General features: G+C 37.2%; 1 protein-coding gene across 2 annotated transcripts in view; it reads left to right on the forward strand.

Moving 5' to 3' along the window:
• Window positions 1-20,720, forward strand: part of LOC145467661 (receptor-type tyrosine-protein phosphatase S-like) — a 76,836-nt gene that overhangs the window by 21,168 nt on the left and 34,948 nt on the right. For both annotated transcript variants that reach the window (XM_081451256.1, XM_081451257.1), the window contains exons 5-9: window positions 1,245-1,499; window positions 4,175-4,435; window positions 7,179-7,463; window positions 11,564-11,857; window positions 12,412-12,801. In XM_081451256.1, coding sequence (XP_081307382.1) covers window positions 1,245-1,499; window positions 4,175-4,435; window positions 7,179-7,463; window positions 11,564-11,857; window positions 12,412-12,801 — 1,485 coding nt within the window. The remainder of the gene's footprint in view (window positions 1-1,244; window positions 1,500-4,174; window positions 4,436-7,178; window positions 7,464-11,563; window positions 11,858-12,411; window positions 12,802-20,720) is intronic.

Here is a 20,720-nt window from a genome sequence, read left to right on the forward strand (position 1 = left end):
GCCAGTTTTTGTCACATATTTACCTTACCAAAAATTTAGTTGTCTTACCAGGACATTTTATAAACAACTTTGACTTGGAGGTCGCCTAGGGGAAGATTATCTTTATTCAGATACTGGTCAAGATTATCATTATTTCCCCTCTCAGATGTTTGAAGCCTCTCCTGTCCAAATTCCAAAGTTTGCTGAGAAGACTTTCCGTTGTTTGTTTTTGCTGCAGGCGATAACACTCGAACCGATTTGCGGATCTGGCGTTTCCAGCAAACGCTTCTTTATTGGAATTGCCTTTGTGGGAGTTGATTTGCTAATTTTACCTTGTATTGATTCCTGGATGAATGAATACAGTGATCCAAGATTTCGAATCATGCGAGCACAAGGATTACTAACGCAACTGGAATACTTCTCACATTTTAACTTTCTGTCAGATTTGTGCTAAAACTTCACCATTGCAGTCCTTCCTTTTAGACGGATTGAGTAGAAATATGGCTTGATTATAAATTACTAAATTCAATTCATCGAGATTTCTCCGTTCCCACTGTTGTTTTTGACATATTTTGACAAGTAAAGTTTATTTTGATTCAAAGTTCACTTCCGCTACGGAAGGCTGAAGATTTTATTGGTTAATTTATGACAGCTGATGACAGCACGAAATCTCATTGTGCACACTCAGGCATGAAAGGCCAAGTGGGCGGTTTTCAAAATCCAGGGGTTTGTCTGCAAGCGTTTCCTTCCTTCCTTCCCCTCCCCCTGCCCCCCTCTTTTACTTGCTCCATTTTTCGTGCTGTAATTCTTTGCTCCCAAACCCCACAGAAACGCTTGCTATGCAGGCTAGGATTCTGATAGCTTACAGCCTCTTAAAATTAGGCTTAATAAAGGCTCACAAGTTCTTCAAGTGAATACCCTTTGTGCGAATCAAGTCCTTTTGCACATTTAGAGATGGTTTGTTTTTTTACAAATATCAAAATCAAATCTTGGCATTAATTTATTCACTTTGCCTTGAGAATGGTGTCATGATGACACTGAAACGTTGGCTCTTAACCTTAATATTCACTTGATTATTAAATTGCTGGCTATATGCAATTAGTTAAGTTGTACAAAGTTTTGTCAGTGGTGAACATGTTATTAGGTCCCTATAGGAGAGTGACAGCCTTGTTATACAGGCCCTGTAATGTTATAATACTCTCTCATCTTGTTGATTAAAACTGTCTTTTAAAATTATAACAGTTGGATATTTTTCATTGTTTTAGACTCGCCTACGATAAAACTTTTTCCAGATGACCAAGTTGTTGATGAAAATGGGCAAGTGAGTGTGCGATGCGAAGCTGAAGGCTACCCTCCTCCTAAGATCACTTGGGTAAAACTCCTTGGAAATCTAAAGGTCCAAGAAGGAAATTCTCTGTATATTAGAGATGTTCAGCGGTCTGACCAGGGTCGGTACAGATGCATAGCAACTAATGGCTTTGGACAGGATGCCACTGCGGAGTTTAAAATAAATGTGTATTGTGAGTAATATGTCTAATATTTTTACCCAGCACTTCTCACATCATATAACATAGCTCAGTATTGCTCTAGTTTGCATGTAGCTGTTGAGTGAAACAGTTTGCTTGCTTGAGTTTCATCTTACACACTAATACTCACTTAAACTAAACCTCTTGGCTCTTCTACAGGCATTATAATCACAAATAATAATCCGAGGGCTTAAAGGGATCATTCTAGTTAGACATGATTCCTTTGTGTATTAAGAGTGATTGCATATTACTATATAATTTTATGCCAAGGATAGAAAAGTGTGGTGGCGAGTTGAATGCCTGCATGAAAGCTATTGAATATTGAATTCTACTCTTTGGGCAGAGACAACAGTGACAATTAGGTAGACTCAATTTGTCATGCTTCAAGTATCAAGTACTGTAAACACCTGAGCGGATAAGCCGCACTCACAGATAAGTTGCACCCCCAGTTTGGCAACTAAAATTTCGGAAAAAAAGTTTTTGGAAAGAATCAAATACTTCACAAGTGAAGCTTGAGAAAGGTTCTTTACATGTACATTCCTTGATTTATTGAATGTAAACTGGCGTTAACTCACAGATGTATTGAAACCCGAGGATGCTTCAAACTGAAACCCTTACCTATAATTTTAGTTCTGCAATAGTATGGAAATGATGTTTGATCTTTCTCTGGTATTTTTAAACCAGTGATGTTTTCATTCCTGTCAGTTTTTCAATAGAATTTTACATGCAACAAGATGGACGCATTTGTTCATCTGTAGCTTAGTAGCCAGGCATTTCACTAGGAGATGGAGTACTGGACACAAGTAGCTTTCAAAGCATTCTTTTTTGACATGTAAACTGCTTTGTGGCAGAATGGAGATTCCCTACCATGTGACGTTTAGCTGCTCTAGAATGAGCTAGAATGGCGGCCTTAAACTGTCTGAAATATTTTTTTACAAAGGTTTAATGCAGTTCAACAGTAAGAAATGTAAGCCTGTGATTATGAACAAAAATGGCTCTTTTAGGAGCCATTAAACTTGTAAAGGCAATGATCGATGTGTACTCTGATATTATTAGTTTACTGAAGTTCTTATTAGTTTGCTTTACCGACTTAAAAATTTTTGATGGAAAGGGTTAGTTTATGCAAATTTATGACACATTGTCCAGATGTTCTCGCAGATAAGCCACATCCCCTATTTTTAAAGAAAAATTTTGAGTAAAAAGGTGTGGCTTATCCACTGGGGTTTACAGGAACCAATTTATAGAAACTAAGGAAAATGTGAGCAAACATGACAACTTGTTGCATGTGGTGATTTTTAGACTAAACAAGTCTATGAATAGAGACTGGGACAACTGTCACAGAATGTGGCAACTCTGAAAGGAGTTTTGAATAAAGTGAATGATTGTAGCTGCACGGAAATTTGTTTCAAGTAGAAGTTTCCAATTGGATTGGTAGCTGCGGCGATTTATTGTGTGAGATCATGTTTGGTGGTGTGCCAAAACAACGGTCTTACATTTGTAAAGTTACCAAGTTTTTCCAATCCATATGCTCCCAAAATAAGAAACTTGGGCCAGCTTTTTAGTGAAATATAATTTTTCACAAACTATGATGCAGCAAAGGGGAACAGTTTTGTAGGAAGCAAAATCCTCCAACTAGTGATTTCTGTTCTACACCAGATGCAGGATCTAGTTTGTAAGGTCCCCCTCCCCACATCATTCTTAAACTTGCTCGAATGCCAAAGTGAAAAGCCAGAAACCAGTGCTTGAGTGCAAACCCAGACACTTAAGAAACAGACTCACAGCCCAGGAAAACTTGTGATTTTTCACAAGATGACACTTGACACTTTGACTCTAATATTTTTCTACATTATAAGTTTTAAGTTATATTTTAATTGTTTGAATTTTTATATAGTAAAACTTGTCTTTGATCCAAGATTCCTCGAAAATCTAACATATAGTTGAATTGAAGGAGGGAAACATGTTCAGAACCAAACTTAAAAAACAAACAAACTGTGAGACAGATTTTGAGCTATTTTTAGGCGGAGTCATACGCGTAGATTCTGAGAACAATGTCATAAGACCTTCTAGTGCCCGGAGTCTCTCAAAAGCACTTGGTTATTCATTTTGGCTGCTAAATGTCTTTCTCACACGCCACTGGTAGGCATGTCAAGCTGACTGCCTCCACCTGACCTTTATTGCAAAATCTTTGGGTGTGTGTGTGGGAAAGTCGGCAATGGCGGACGCAACAAAAACAACTGCCCTCCCCGTAGGTCACATGACACCCAGGCCCCAGCGGCATGTGAGAAAACGTTTTTCAGTTATTTAATTTCACTCAGCCAGTGAAAAATTACTCCTTTTTTAACGTTCATTTTTTAAAATGTTTTTGGCTATTTAACAATGAAATTGTTCAGGTATCAGAATTATTAGAGAAAGGAATCTTGGAACATTTTCCAAAAGAGTTTAAAGTTAATGGGCTGTTATTTTTTATATGTATTTTATTAAAAGTAATCGGGCTTTTATAATCCTTAACCACCTCATTTTAAAATGATTGTAAGCCTATCCAAAACCTCTTACAAAGTTATTTGATCCTGGGTTTTATAACTGGGGTTTTCAAGTATTTTGACTCTTGCTCAGGTGAAAAGTTCAACAGCTTTTCGAATTTTCCTTCTTGTTTTGTTTTACCCAACAAGATAAACCTGTGATCAATAAAACAGCATCAAGCCAAAAAGTTCATGCATGGCCAGGGGCTACTACAAACTTGTCATGTGTTGCTGATGGTAATCCAGCACCACGATACATCTGGACTAACTCGTCTGGTACTGTGGCCACCTCAGAGGAGAATGGGATACTAAGGGTGACTCCTCAGGGCCATGATGGCTTTGGACCGTACACGTGTACAGTGGAAAATAACAAAGGAAGAGACTCGCTTGATATTCAGTTAGTCAAAGTTGGTAAGTTTAGATGTATTTTGCAGTTTTACCCTCAGATCCAGTTTAAGTGAAAGACTGCATGCTCGTTGCTTTGCTTGGAGTATTCAACTTAATTCATTTCAATCGATTAATCTCTTTGAAACTGAATTATATTAATATAAAATTAGACTTCGTATGCACATGTACAGGCCAGTGCATCATGTGTCTTTTGAAAATTAAAGCACATGGAAAACCGCTCAAGTCACTCCCTTGTTTAAAAGTGGCTCTCGTGAAGACACAAACAGCTATCGACCAATTTCTGTATTACCTGTTCTTTCAAAGATACTTGAACGCATGTTGCAACATCTCTGTGCAAACACCTATACAGCTATGATTTGCTATACAACCTCCAGTCAGCTTTTCGACCAAATCATTCCACGGAAACGGTGCTGATTAAGTTAACTGATGAACTGCTCTTTAATATGGATAATGATATGGTTACTGGCTTAGCTTTTGTTGATTTTAGAAAGGCTTTTGATGTGATAAATCACAAGCTTTTACTTAAGAAGCTATCTATTTATGGGGCCAACGATTTATCATTAACGTGGTTTGGGTCATATCTCACTGGAAGAAAACAATGTGTGCGTATAAATGGCTGCTGTTCCACCAGTAAGCAGTTGTTACAAGGAGTGCCTCAAGGATCAATCTTACGACCCATTCTCTTCCTATTGTTTGTAAATGACATGCCTTTAAGTATACGTGATTCAACACTGGATATTTATGCTGATGATACAACTCTATCAAAATGCTCTAGCTGGGAAAATGTTCCTCATCTGACACAGGCTCTCAATCAAGATCTCAAACGTTTAGATGAGTGGTCGGCACGAAACAAAATGTTTATTAACTCGCAGAAAACGAAGTCCATGCTGGTAACAGGCAAACGTTTGCAGAACCTTGTCGCCTCTACCTCAATAGATATTAACTTGAATGGAAGTAATAGTGAACTTGTTACTGATTTCAAATTTCTTGGGGTAATGTTAGATCAGGATCTTTCATTTAATCGCCAGATTGAGGAGTTATGCAAAAAGTTGGCGAAACGTATTGGACTCCTTCGTCACATTAGTCCTCATTTGAAACGCAATCAACGAGACATATACTACTCTACGATCATTAAACCTGAAATGCTCTACGGTAGCACAATTTGGACTTCTTGCAGTAAAGAAAATCTTTTGAAAGTCCTGTGTCTTCAAAAACGTGCGGCTAGAATTATCCTCGATGCCGAAAGAACAGCACCTTCTGTTGGCTTATTTAACACCTTAAAGTGGGTTCCCTTTTATGCTGAATCATATATAAATCGATGCGCTCTAACCTACAAAAGGCTGAATGGCAATACCCGGGAATATATAAATGATTTACTTATCAGAAACTCTGACATGTGATAGATCAACCCGTTTTTGTAATATAAACTTACTGTGCCCGTGATTTAAGAGAAGTACTGAAGGGGGTTGAGCATTTGTTGTGCGAGCCACAAAAGAATGGAACAAATTAAACGTGGACATCAAACAGATTACCAGTGTAAAAAATTTTAAGCGCTCCCCTTTTAAAATAATTTTAGATAATCAAATTCTTAGCAAATTACTCCTGTAAATTTTTTTTTAAAATTTGTAAATAATCACATTTTATAAATATTTTACGATGTATATAGGCTTAATTATTTTATTTTAATTATTTTTAATATTGCTACGATTGTTACTATTTCTTTCTTTTTCAAATTTTTAATTTTTGAGGGCCATTAGGTTATCAGTTTTATTACTGTCAAATGTTATCCTCGTAAAATAAAGTCTCACTTACTTACTTACTTACTTACATCGAAGGAGATTAGATTCTCAAACTCTCAAAACTACATGGATTGCATAGTACATTGGGTTTTACATTTTGTAGCTCTGTACCCGTAATCCAGGTAGCAAAGAGGCTAGATTTGACTTTCATACCTAATTTATAGGCTGAGATGATTAGAAAAGATAAAGAAGTGAAATATACAATTATGTTCTTCATTTTGATCAATTGCTTTCTTACCTTTTGAATGTAAATTACTCTGTTGCGAATGCCATAAAGTTTTCTGATCTCTGTCAACACAGTAGGACCGTCCTCTAAAAACACCCTGACTTAATATGATAATCTGCTTAGTAGGGACAGCTTTGTTTGTCCTGATGAAAAGCTCATACATTTCCTCTTATTAATAATAATTTTTATTTGTCCACTTAATTTGGACACTAGTTGATACAGACAGCAGACACTTTTCTGAGACACAAGTAACATATCTCACACAGAGTAACCTTGCTTTATGGACACTGATTATCTGTGCACAGTATACAATTTGCTAATGTACCCCAAACAGAAAGTTTTCTTCAATTAAGTTAAAACATATTTGTTACTAATACTGTACAACCTTATGTAGAGAGGCATATATAGCAGTGTCATGTGTGACATGCAAATTGACAACTGTATTTCTCAGTCTGCTGTTTGACCCCTCTAGACCTTATGACCTCTAGGTTCATGTGGTTTGAACCTGTTGCTTGCTTTTAGTATTTAATATATAATTATCGCTAAGACATGTTTTTGCTGAATGCCAAGTTGATATGGACACACAGATATATTATACAGACACTTTTCTCTTTGATGTCTGTATTAACTGGGTTCCACTGGCTCCCATAATGAAACCATTGCGTTGAACTCTTTACTTTGTAGAACTGTATTAATCAAGAAAATTAACTTTTTTTTTCAGATAAACCAAATGTCAAGCTTAAGTTTGAAAGGGGTTCCCCATTTACTCTTACCTTCACCTTAATAGCAGATGACAGAAGCAACTCTTTGCAGTATTATACACTGCAATACCGCACAGATGACAGCAATGGTTGGATAAAGAAAATCTCAAAAATACCTCCAACAAGAACTTCTTATGAATTAACTGATTTGCAGCCATACACTGAATATATAGTTGAGTTATATGGGACAAATAAACACTTTACAAGTGACTCATTCCAAGTTAAAGTGCGGACTTCTGCATATGGTGAGCTATGTCTGTATTTACTAGGATGCTGTTATGTTTAATACATTAGAGATTTCATGCTCATAATTATACATTTTAAAACATGCACATGCTATTGGGTTTTTAGCATAGAAAAAGTATTCGAATTTTGTGTGGTTTACTAATAACATGTGGCAAACCATGTACATAAACTGTGCTTGTCTGGAATTAAATACTTCACTGCAGTATGATTGTGATTGAAGAGATACTGACCCTCACATTAAATTGAAAAAGGGAGAAAGGTACGTAGTCATTGTGTATCTAATCCAGAGAGATCAAAGGTTTACTTTGCAATGTGGAAAAAAAAACCCAAAACCAAAAAAAGAAAACAACAACAACAAAAAACTAAACAAACAGACAAATATAAACATAGGCACGCAAGGCATGCAAGAGTTATTTTTTGTGTGAATTAAAAGCCCCTGGAGGTATAGCAGCACTCAGTGGACTCTTGACAGTATAGTTGTGATAAGGTTAATTTAACAAGTTTGTTTGGTTACGATGTACAACAGAAAAAATACAAATTTTGAATTTGTTTGATCATAGGAAATGTGACGTCAAGCCTACTTTTCTTTATCAAGGTTTGATTTTAACAATCAATCAGTGACTTTGTTTATTAGAACCACATGGAACTGTTCCCAGCAAGACAGCTAAACATCATGCAGTCTGTAATAGTAGATATCGGCAAACAGCAGATTGGTGTTGATGCTAGATAATTTTTTTGACTCATTAATATTTTTATATGAAGAACCAGTTTAATTATGTAACATTGTCAAGCAATAGCATGGTCTTGTTCTGTTGCCATTAATGCAAGATATTGAAATGCCACTGAAGACACTAAAAAAAGAGACGTCCAAATATTTATATCAAGTTAAAGTTTCTGGACGTGTGGCTAGATAGATTGGCTTCTTGTTTGTTTATTCTTACCGTGTGAACAAGAGTCAGTGATTTGTCAGTTCTAATTACAACCACTCATGCGTGAAAAACAAAAGTGTCAAGTTACCATTTGAAACTAACAAACAAAAATATCTTGTTACATTTACCTGCAACAAGAACAAATTTCAAACTCAGCAGTGTTCTCATTCATAACTAGCCATCTGTAATTTCTTTGGTTTTGACAGAGAAAACCACTTCAAAGGAGTTCGTCAGTATTGATTACAAGAAACGTTTCAATGAGAAGATGGTATTACTCTGTGAACAGCGCTACTTAAAGTGCCACTGAAACGAAATTTTCGTATGTGAGATTTTTGCTTAGTAATAAAGTTTCAACCTTACTTGGAAACACTGCAAACTTTTTTTTCGCATGCGGTAAGCGAAAACTGCTTTTTCAGCCGTTCGAAGTTGGCTGGTTAAGCCCAAAATTGGCGGCCATCTTGGCGCGGCCAAAACAGCCTAGTGACGTCACTGGTTGTATTACTCTCATGCTGCGCTGAAAATTTAGAGTGATTATGGGAGAAGAGAATACTGTTCGAAGCCCCCCAAAAAACATCTTAAGGACATCTCAGAGCTGTAAAGCAGATAATCACAGTAGCCTTAGACAAGAAGAGGTGGAGAGTCGATCCTGGGGCTTTTCAGTCTATTTAATTGGATATTTGCAGGATATTTTATGTAAGCAAACAAACGAGTGGGAGTTCTTAGATCGCAAAATGATCGGGACTCTTGGTGAAATGGCCACCACTCAATTAAACAATACCTACACTCATAAAGTAAAAAAGACATGAAAACAAGAGAAAGCGGCTTTTGAAATTATTATCCGGACTGCTGCTGCACGAATCGCAGCAACAACGCTTCGAGTTTCGAGTCGCTTCGCTTCGAGGAAACCGGACGCTTTGTGAGTTTCACTGCGGACGAGATTGTGCTACAGTGACCTTTAGTCCAGTTGCATCTGTTACATCCTACAAGTTATCAAATCAGCAACAATTTAAGAAACCCTCTTCTTTTATGTGAGGGAGCGAATTTAAACTATAAAGGTAAACTAAGCTGCCATGACCCTACAGGTATGTTTTCAGGAAACGAGAGAAAGCGTGACAATGTCGACGGCGAAAGGTGATATGTGCAAATTAGTTCAAATTCTGTTTAATAAACCTTCGAAAGGAGTGTAAACTAGTGACGTTTTAACGAATTGCTTTGAATTTGGATACCATTAAATGAAGATCATAGACATAAGTATGTACTAAAGAACTCAAAGTAATCCATCGACCGTGAAATATTGCAATTGGGAGATACATGTAAAAGAGAAGCGAAATTCGCGCTTTGTTTACACTGATACGTATGCGACGATAAAGCAAACCCTGTTGCGGATCACAATTTTCAAAGACACATTTTGTCTACCACAAGAACTCTCACTTATTAGTATCATAAAAAGATGCCCTCTGTGTACAAAGAAGTACTCGACTCAAAGCTTGTGGACCGTTAATAACTTCGTGATTATGCGGATGGCTGATGCGCTTACGGCTTTTACTGCAGTAAAGTTGCCGAGGATATATTCGAACCTTGTGTAATAGAACTTAGATAAACGTGAGAATCCAAATTTCAGAACCAGGCTGAAAACAGACGACTAAATATTGTGTTTAGGCTTTAGGACGTGATATAAAAGTTGCCACACTTGTCTTCGAAATCTCCAATCGAGTACTCAAAATGTTCGAAAAGTAACTTAGCTGTTCTAATCTGTAGCATTTATTTTGGTGAATCTACACTCTTTGGCGCCCTCCAACGTTCATGATATGTATTTCCTGTCAAGACTGGACAGAAATTACAAGGTAGAAAACTAGCAGGTATCGACAATATGAAAAATAGACTTGAATAAATCAAGTGAAAACAAGAGCGAATCTATAGCGCTTCTTGCGTGAATACAACCAGTGACGTCACAAGGTCCTTAAATTCGGTTCTAGAGCCCGGACACAGTTTTGCTCCAAAAAGTCGATTTCAGCAGCTAAAAAAAGCACTTTCCGTTAGGATTTGACAGAAATAAAGTTCACCATTATTTTAAGCACGTTTGAAACTACAAATTGGGGTAATAAAAGAGAGTACAAAAATTTCGTTTCAGTGGCACTTTAATTGAGACTTGCATTCACAAACTGAAAAATCTTGCACAAACATAAATGGTTTGGACTTTATTCTTTTTTCGTGAACTGCACGTAATGCAAATGATATTGACAGGAACCTGGTGAATACTGTCACAGACGAAAGCCCCCTCACCATCCCAATAGTGCATTTTGCACTGAAAACAATTGTTCCTGTCCTAGAAATCACCAAGTTATCAAGCAGCTAAGACTCATTTCATTTGAAATTTCTTGCTATGCGAAAAGCAAAGCCTTGATGGCATGTTAGTGTATACAAAAGACTGATTCCTTGGCTGATTATGGAATTCTGAACTAGTTTGAAACCCATTTACTGTACAAAGTCCGGGGCTTAACTATATAGTAAACGCAGCATCGGAAATGTCAGAATAAGGCGAATACAGGAATACCTGTTTCTGTTTGTAGAAAAACAAAGTTGGCCGATCTAAAATTGGGACGAAATCTTCACACATGATTTGCCTTTGCAAGTGGCAATTTGAGTGGTTGTTTATAGTAGCCCTAATGTGATTGGTGTGACATACATACATCCCTCACTCACTCATCCACCCATAACATAGCCCAGTCCTGATGACTAAGAGGTATTTTTTTTAATATGAAAAAAAAAAAAAACTCAAAAAGAAGGAAACAAAACCAGAACTGAAATGCAGTTCAGGGTAAATAAACTGTAGAATTGCATAAAGGACATGTCTAGTGAACAATGAATTACAAGCCCCATTTAAATATTTAACCATTAATATTATTGTACAGTTGTTTTTGCAGTTAGAGTTAAATTTAGTATATAAGCAATGACATGCTTTTTAAGTCCCATTGACCCTGCACATATTTAAACCTAGAACCCAAGAAATTGAGACTAGTTAATTCTTTTTGATCAGATACTATTTTCTCACCAACTGAGATTCCTTTCAGTTCCTTACTATTGACTGTATAATATGCGGTTGACAAAAACTTATAATTACTTAATACCAGCCCTTGTGCTGACTGGTTTAATTGTCACTTTTTCTTCAGTTCCCGGACCTCCCAACAATGTTATGGTGGATGCTGTTAATAGTACTGCAATTCATGTACTGTGGATGCCTCCCTTGAAGCCTAATGGACCATTGGAAGCATACACAGTCTTGTTTCATGAAACTGAGAACTTTGTCTCGGGCAGTGTTCGCAAACTATCAGTCATGTCCAATGTTACAGAAGCTTTTATTGGTGGTCTGGACCCCTATACCAACTACACTGTGAAAGTTAAAGTTGAAAACAGAGTAGCTGCTACGGAGAGCTCTGCAGTGATAATACAAACAAGGCAATCAGGTAAGTTGTAAATGTGTATAGAACAAACCCAATCTTGGTTATTGTTGATTAGTTTGCTAAAATAATGTAAAAAGAAAAACAAGTAATATATATTAATAATAATTATATTTCTTTTAATATATTTTATGGAACTCATAAGTATATGCATGATGTTAGTTAGCTAGGCACATGATAATGATTTAAACGGGACAACGTTTCCTGGAACTTCTTGAAAAAGGGTGCAAATTTGTGAGTTTAATCAATGCACAAGTTTTCTATGGTATTATTTCTTGCTCAGAGGATTTCTGTTCCATTTGATGTTGCTCTTGCAATTTCTGGAAATTTCAGCTGAATGGTTCAAATTTTGGAAAATTTAAACAAATCCTGAATTTTCCAGAAAATTTCCCACTGTATCATTTGCCCCCATTTCAAAAGGTCTGTAATTTTGGGTCCTGTGGAAAGTGTCTCCAGACATAATTATTGTTCTTGACAACCAATCATATATAGAACCATAAGACAAAAGTAACTATTGACAATTGAAGGTACATGTATTAACCTGTAATCTTCTCTCTCAGCTCCTAGTAAACCACGCGAGCTTGGTGCAAACACCACTGGACCTCATAGAGTACGTCTAAGATGGAAAAAACCAAAGAGAGCAAATGGCATTATAGTTTTGTTTAAAGTAAGAATGTTCTGGAGATTTAAGAATATGAAGGGAGGTTACAAATATGACAGTGACCTAATTCCTGCAAAGGTAACAACCAGAGCTGGAAAAAGGCGATTTACCCGCGACGTGTTAAATTATACAGTACAGAGTTTGGAACCTGTCAGAGACATTGAACTAAAAAGAGTGCAGCCTTTTGCTATCATATCAATTCGAGTTTCAGAGGCAACAAGAAATGCAGACAAGGAACTTTTGTGGAGTCCATTTTCTAACAACCAAACTATTCAGACTATGGAAGGAGGTAAGGATGTTCATGTTTTAGGATGTAGAAGTTTCAAAGGGAACAGTGGCTTGAGACTAGTGACATGTCAGATTTTGCCATCAGTTGAAACAATTTTACACGTAAACTAGCCAGATTTTCCACTAGCCAGGTTTTGGTTTAATATATTTGTTATATATACCAGGTACCTTAAGAATGGCTGACTGTTAGGACCTAGAAACGCCGGTCAACAACCCATTTGGCAAATCACTCGTATTTTGCCTAAAGATATCCTTGGGTGACCTACAGTAATTCTAAAAATCATATGTAAAGGTTCCAGCGAATTTTTATTATTTATAAATTCACGCAAATTTGAAAGCGCTGTCGAAGTGCGGCTTTTTAGAGTAATGAAACGACCGAAATAAGGCGTTTGGGCAAAGTGCTGTTAAAGTATTTACCGGTAATAAATTCAATTGACTTCAAACTTCCCTCAAATGTGGAATGACTATTTTAATTCATTTTTCATTTTAAACTAATCTCAGATATGTTGATATAGCGGTTTTCCGAACCATTTTAAAAACACCTCTGAAGTGGTTAAAAATGGCGGCAAAATATAGGTCATGTTTAACAGCATTAAAGTGCATCTGGTACCTCATTTTTCGATTATTTTACTTTAAAGCCTTAAAATATCATTATTAAACATATACCATGCCAAGTTCCATGCTCGAACTCGCAGTATTTCCCTCTGAGAAATTCGAAAATCTACGTAATATAATCAGCTCAAATGATACATGATATATTCACAAACTGAGGGTTAACAACTTTAATTAATTGGCTTGATTAAAAATATCTAAAATTAATCTAAATCACGTCTGATTTGTAGCTTAGGCCTTTGCAAAGATCCTCTTTCCTGTGATCACCAGTGTGATCAACTGAAAGTTGAATTTCAAGCTCAGAATTCCTCTAGGTGGTATCATCAGCTGAAATTTGCTAGCGCTTATGCAAATCAATTGACAAGTTAGCGCCAAACAGTTTACACGCAAATTTCCTTAATCCTAGCCTTCTTAGCATCTTGCATTTTATTTAACACAATTACGGAATAAACTAAATACCATGTAATTCTAAAGCAGTTCACAAAAGAGGTTTGAACTACCTGAAGTTACTTGCGAACAAGAACTCATGGGAACTATTCACCGTTTTATGCCTTACTTGAGCAGTTCGTCGTGTTGGTCGGTATGTGGAATGCTTGACGATGTACTATGACAATATACTTCTAGTTAAAATCTAGCAGATGCTCAAAAGAGGGGTATTAGAGCGTATAGATAAACCTTTCCAACAAATGCCCCCCCCTTTGATAAATGATTGTGCACGAAAAACATATGGCCAAATTGCTCGACCGCAAACAAATTCACAATGTTCTCGATCATTCATTACACCCTTTTATTACCGTCCTTAGAATAACAAGAGCCATACCCAAATGCCTTACATCTGCCTTACTGCTAGACCACAATATAAGGGAGCAATTCCTGAACCATTTACTGGCACTATTTCCTTTATACATATTATCATGAAAAATGAAATTGTGAAGTTGTCATTTGACAATTGAGAAAAATGTAATGCAATCCCACCGCCAATATTTTTTGTCTTTGAGGGATGGGGGGAGGGGGTGGGAGAGGTGTGGCAGAGGATTATTTCATTCTCTTATTTTTTTTGTTAAAAAAAGAAGCAGTATAAAAGAATCATGAATAAGTCAGCTGCATGCTTCTTTGTGGAAAACTGTTTTCCGGAAAATTTGCTGTTTGCAAGATCTATGTTTCCCTATCAGTGATTAGTCAGTCTAAAGGCACTGTTGCACTGCGTCTACGTGGGCAGTGTTGGAAACAAAGTACATTAGATCATCTATTTTTAAGTTGATAACAGTGAATTAATTGCTGCAGCGAATTTGGAAAGGGTGATGATACGCCATTTGTTTTTCCTCCAAAAGATCTTCCTCCTCCTCTCCCTCTCCCTCTCCCTCTCTACAAAAATATAACGATTTCTTCCCCAGCCCCCCTCAAGAGATGTTTACTCAGTACCGAAGAGGCCAAACACCGACAGTTCCTAAGGGTACTTTCGGCAAGTGCAGTTGTTAGTTTATGTCCTGTTAGTGTTGGGCAATGCTAATTTACAATGTGCAACAGGCTTTTCCGGTTTAACTGTTTTTCCACTTGTCCATGGTCAATGCAATATGTGTACCAACAGGTAATTTACTCAGCTGAGCTAAACTGAAAATTAGTTAGCTTAGTGATCCCTGTGATACTTTGGGAATCATCTGGTGTTTCAGTGTTGGTGTTAAGAGCTGGAGACCACTTAATTTCCGAAATTTCCAGGAGTACCCCCTCACCCCGATTGTAGCTACAATAAAGAGCCATTCAAGAACAAGAAATAATTGCTCCTGGATAGGACAGCTTTGAAAAGTGCATTTCAATCTACTGTCGCTTCTTTAAACTTGTAATCGGTTTATGCGTGACTGGGCTGTTCGTATGGTTGTGACAACTTTCACTGAGTCCTGAATATCAGCCATGCAGCACGGTTGCTGATATTATAATCAAAGGCTCCCTGAGCCAGCTCATGGATGAATAGTTGACTTGTGCCTCTGTGGCAAAATGAGTCTTTTTGCAAAACTATTTGTATGAAAATGCATGTCGCCTTTACATTCATTCTCTTGAAAATCAAGTCATTTTCATGTGAAATGTTCATCACGAGCATTCGTTCTAAAAAGAGAGGCAAACAGCAACTCTGAAGTGGAAGTAAAATCTGCATATGAGCCAAGTGGCCCTTCAGATCGGCACTTATCCTGGTTTCTGTAGCATGAAGTGACTAGGAGTATTTCTACTACCCCCAGATGGGATGCTAGTCGATCGCAGGGTTACCCCACAATATTAAATTTGCCAGTACTCATTTATACACCAGAGTGGAAAGAGGCACTGTGAGAGTAAAGTGTCTTGCTCAAGAACACAATAAAATGTTCCCAGCCAGGACTCGAGGCCAGACTGCTCGAAATAGAAAAGAAATACGAAAATCAAATAACAGGTTGTTTACACAGACAGCTTATAAATATTAAAATGGATAATAATTAATTTTGATTGCAATTGGAACATTTTTATCATATTAGCTTGTACATGATGTAGTGTCAAAGAATAACAACACTCTGTTTCAAAATGAAATCTTAGATGAGAGTTCACCATATTTACCAGTTAGTCCAAAACTGGAAATATAATTATGTATATGAGTCAGCAGTGCATTGTGGGTCAAGGTAAATCAGTTATGGTCCTTATGTAGTTAACATTATGAAACAGCTGTATAACAGTGATTACTATTATGCGAAAATTACAATACATGATTTTGAAATTTATCTTCGACAATCAACTTGAGAATGCTAGGACTGCCAAGAGTATTTTGACCAGTAGACCATTTTACAGTTGTCTGCTCAGTGACCTGGCCTTTGTATGGCAGCGAGGCTAGAGTTGACCTTGTTTTGATACAGACCTCACTGCTTTTGTCATGTAATGCACTTAGTTAGCATCAGAACAACTTGTTTTACACAACAAAAGCAGTGAGGTCTGTATCAAAACAAGGTCAACTCTAGCCTTGCTGCCACACAAAGGCCAGGTCACTGAGCAGACAACTGTAAAATGGTCTATTTCACTTAAGTGAAACATGGATATTGGCAAAATCTTGTTTACTTTAAGCTAAGTCAAACATAAACAATTTGATTGTAGCTTGCGGGTAAACAGGAAATCTATAAAAAAATAAGTATTGCCTTCAATATTGTAAGAATGATTTCAGACAGTTTTGTTTCAATCATGAAGCTGAAGTGAAGGTAATGTTTTTATTTACAATTTATAGGTTTTTTTTCCATAGAACTATGTCCATGGAGAGGAGGAAAGGAAGTAACAAAGTTTTATACAAAGGGGCTCTGGCCCAAGGTCAAAGACCTATTCATTTTACAGTGTTTTTGACAGGAAAGGCTTTCGATTCCTTTCATATACATGTAGCTTCTCACCTGAAACCCCTTTCACAAACCTAACGTGGCCCACTAGACCTTACTTCTGAGGTAAATAATCAATTAATGTTTGAAATCCCTGTCCTGGTAAGTCTTATAATACCTCCAGCCTGAAAAAAGTGCACCTTTAATCAACTGTAGGAAGAAGTCCCCCAGCTTGGTGCAATACAATAACAAGGGTACTATATTTGTAGTGCATGTAAGTAAAATAACAATAATTTTCTTTCTTGGAAACAAAACTCGCAGTATTTTATTCCTATATATCTTGGTAATTGTTTGTGCTAGTCTCACTAGCAATGCAGTAATATTCAACAGGATTGCAGATATCTCTCTGCTAATAGATTTTTGCAACGATTACAGAACATACTTATGTTGACAAGTATCAAGCATTCTCTTCTCCACAATTCAGGTTTTGATGTCAATTTGTTTAAATCTCTCATTTCTAGGAGCAAAAAAACACTATACATCACCAGCCACCATGCGTCCAGCTTTTTGACATAATTGGACAGCATATCTGTCTTGCAAAACAATAGATCTACAGTCTCTTGGACTTAATTTGTTCATCCATCACTAAAATATTGCAGTGTATATTTACTTAATTGTACATGTAGGTAACCTTGCATATCATCTGTGAAGAAATTTTCACTCTGGCCTAACTGCATGGAATACAAAAGAAATGTAGTGTGAACGATAACAAAACTTAAAGATAAGGCAATTTGAGATTTTTTTCCCCTAAGTATTTAAAAACAATCTTACAAATTTTGAGCTTGTGATACTAACACAGGCAGAAATTCAATGTGTGCGTACAGTATTTTGCAAAAGTAATGATAGTGTAATTCGATGAAATTCTCGAATTTTGGGGTTTTTCGACGAAAAATGGCGAAGTTTTGTTCGTCTCAAAAGTTCGAAGAAAATTCAATGAATTTTCCCGCTGCCCATTGTTTTAGTCGACACGAATTTTCGAGCAGTAATTCATGTCTACTGATAATTTGGCCCAATTTTTTGAGCGAAAATTTGCTCTCGCATTGTCCTTTGAACTTTCTGGCAAAAATTTGCTCTGTTCCTTAAGTTTCCCATCGATTCCCGGTAGTAAAATGAATTAAGGCAGAGCAAAACAAGAACGTGCGCAATAAAAACCTTAATATCATCGTGAGTGATAGTAATATCTCAAAGTCTTTTCTCACAAATTTACCTTGCTTATGTCCAGAGAAAGCTGATATCACTTTGTTTGTTGCAGTCTTAAAGCTCGCAAGCTCAAATGGTCTGTTTGCCAGCCTGTTTTCATTGAACAAGAAATGCTACTCGCGGAAGTACTCGCGGTGCAGCCACAATGAACCCAGGCTCTGTGCGACCTTGCGATAGTACCGTCGAAGGTTTGAAGTTATTATCAAACTATTCAGGCCAGTCTCTTACAGATCTGCTTAACTCGGCTGAACACTTTTTAACTGGTAGTTTTAGTAACATTCAAGCTGTATTGATTGGTATAAATCAATTACGCCTCCTTCCCCCGTTAGTGTTCATACAAAAAAAAAATCTTAGCAGGAGGGCTACCGTTGCAGAGAACTGTCGTCGTAAATAATGAGGTGCTCTTGCATGGAAAATAATTCTAGGTGAGGTATTGAAATAAATGACAACACACACAAGTGAAGGTAAACTTTTATTTAGATGTTGGTGAATTGACCAGTAGGACGTTGGCGAAGCGACTTAGGATGTTGGCGAATTGACCTAAGACATTGGCGAACGAGATGTTGGCGAAACAACTCATCAGTGAAACGACTGGCCACCGTGTCTTTCCCATTTGCACTTGCCATCCGAACATCTCTGCACTTTTCCTTCCCTAATCCCGTTTCTTTGCACTTCCAACATGCTCAAGCGTGGTCGCATGTCTCCATCTCTTATTTACGAGTGTGAAATAAAGAGGGATTGTTGCGAATAATATGCTATCCATTATGGCAGGCAGACAAGAATGTGGCAAACGTGATAACAGCTGTGGGGGCGAGACGCACGTGCTTCTGGCCCCCAAGGGGACTGGGCACGTGGAGACCTCGCACTAGATAAACAACATGTCTGCTTGTCCATCGATCACTGAATTTGATGTCACTTTGGATGGGGAAGTAGGCCTTCAAAAAGACCTTATTAAGAATTTTACTTTCGTCCGAGTTTACCTGGACTAGCGGTCCGACTTTTGTACCTGCCTTGCTGGCACGGTGATGCGGCAAAGCTTAAGTTAGCGAGTTCGTGTCATTGAAAATGATCAAAGGATTCAAATTCTCTTCATTCTTTGCTATGAAAGACGGAATTTTCGTCCTTTGTTTTAAAGAAATAATGCTCAAGACATTGTGAAAAGATGCTTGAATTTTTGGGCGAACTTTCAAAGAAAGTTCGCAGAGACAAAGAACGAAATTCGCGCATTTTGCTCTCATTACTTTTGCACAATACTGTACAAAACAAAACAATAAAGAAACAATGAAACCAAAACCTAACAAGAATTTAAGCTTACCTTAGACCACACAACGAGAGAAAGCAAGTGGAAACCATCAAATTCTCACAATCTCACTTTCTGGCTTTGTCTTCTCGGGTGTCTTGTATCAATTCTTTGACCTCGCCGACCGTGCTGTTGTGAACGATACGTGACCCACAGTCATAAATACCTCTACCAGCTTTCATCTAAATGTGAGCAAAAGCCGATAGGCAAAAAACAACGTATTTACGAAAAAAAATCGCATGAAACCAAACTGGCTGACTTCCAATTGTTGAGGTGTTCGACAAACTTGTACCCAGGCTCTCGATTTATCAGGCAAAAATTACGCCTTTCTAGTCCCCCCTCATCAAAGAACCTTCCTGAAGATGACTGAACACTCTTGGACAAAAACAATACTTAGCAGGGGAGGTAGGAGAAAATTGTTTAATCCAGGTTTAATGAATAAATTAATTAGAATGGAGTGAGTGAGTGAGTGAACGCCATCCGACTGCCTCCTAAGCTCATGGATGTTACATAACATCCATGAGCAAAAACAGATTCATGTGGCCCCTGGTTCTTACAGCAGAAAGGTTGGGCTCTTCAAGGCAATGTGGAGTGGTATTGGGGGGAATCAACGACTTTTAGGTATGTTGTCTGTTACATTTTCGGATTAAATTAGTCGTATTAATATTTTGTTTATTTGTTTGGGGTCAGACTGTTTCACTTCTTGTTTCCAATTATATTGGCGAAATTTATTTGGAACTTTTCACTACAGTTGTAAACTTCCACTTTTGATGACCACGGTTGGATACATTGCTGGACTAACCTCTTGACTTCTTGAACTTGAACCGAGATCGGCTGTATACCTAATTAGAATAAGGGCGTGATTCTGATTTGCTTCAAGATATTTCAACTCGGTTAATTTACAGTCCTTTAATGTCCTTAATACTAAACAGCATTCCAAGTTGACCATTATTGTGTCTTAACGAACTCAAAGCATTTTGGTGAATCGAAAACATTAAGGTTCCAGGAAATCTCTTGCATTTGTAATGACAACCATTCACAGTGTTGTTTACAGTAAGGGAATACACGCGATGACAAACTAGACATGACGGCAAACAGGAAAATAAACAAAGTTAATGCACAATGCTTCAAAAACTTCTGAAAACAGTTTTTATATAGTGGACATTATGTTTCTACTGATAGCAGTGAATTGACGGGATTTTAATTAATGATAGCCCTTTATTTTTGCCATTGAAATTGATTTGTCTCTTGTTCATGTATAATTATTGTGTTATTTGCGCCCAGCACATTGACATAGATTTTCGTTTTTTTTCAAAGGGAAATACTGCGAGTTCGAGCATGAAACTTGGCATTGTATATATTTAATAAATAATCGAAAAGTGAGGTACCAGATGCATTTTTATGCTGTTAAACATGGCCTATACATGTATT

The sequence above is a fragment of the Orbicella franksi genome, chromosome 14, assembly GCF_964199315.1.
Source record: "Orbicella franksi chromosome 14, jaOrbFran1.1, whole genome shotgun sequence".
NCBI classification, from domain to species: domain Eukaryota; kingdom Metazoa; phylum Cnidaria; class Anthozoa; order Scleractinia; family Merulinidae; genus Orbicella; species Orbicella franksi.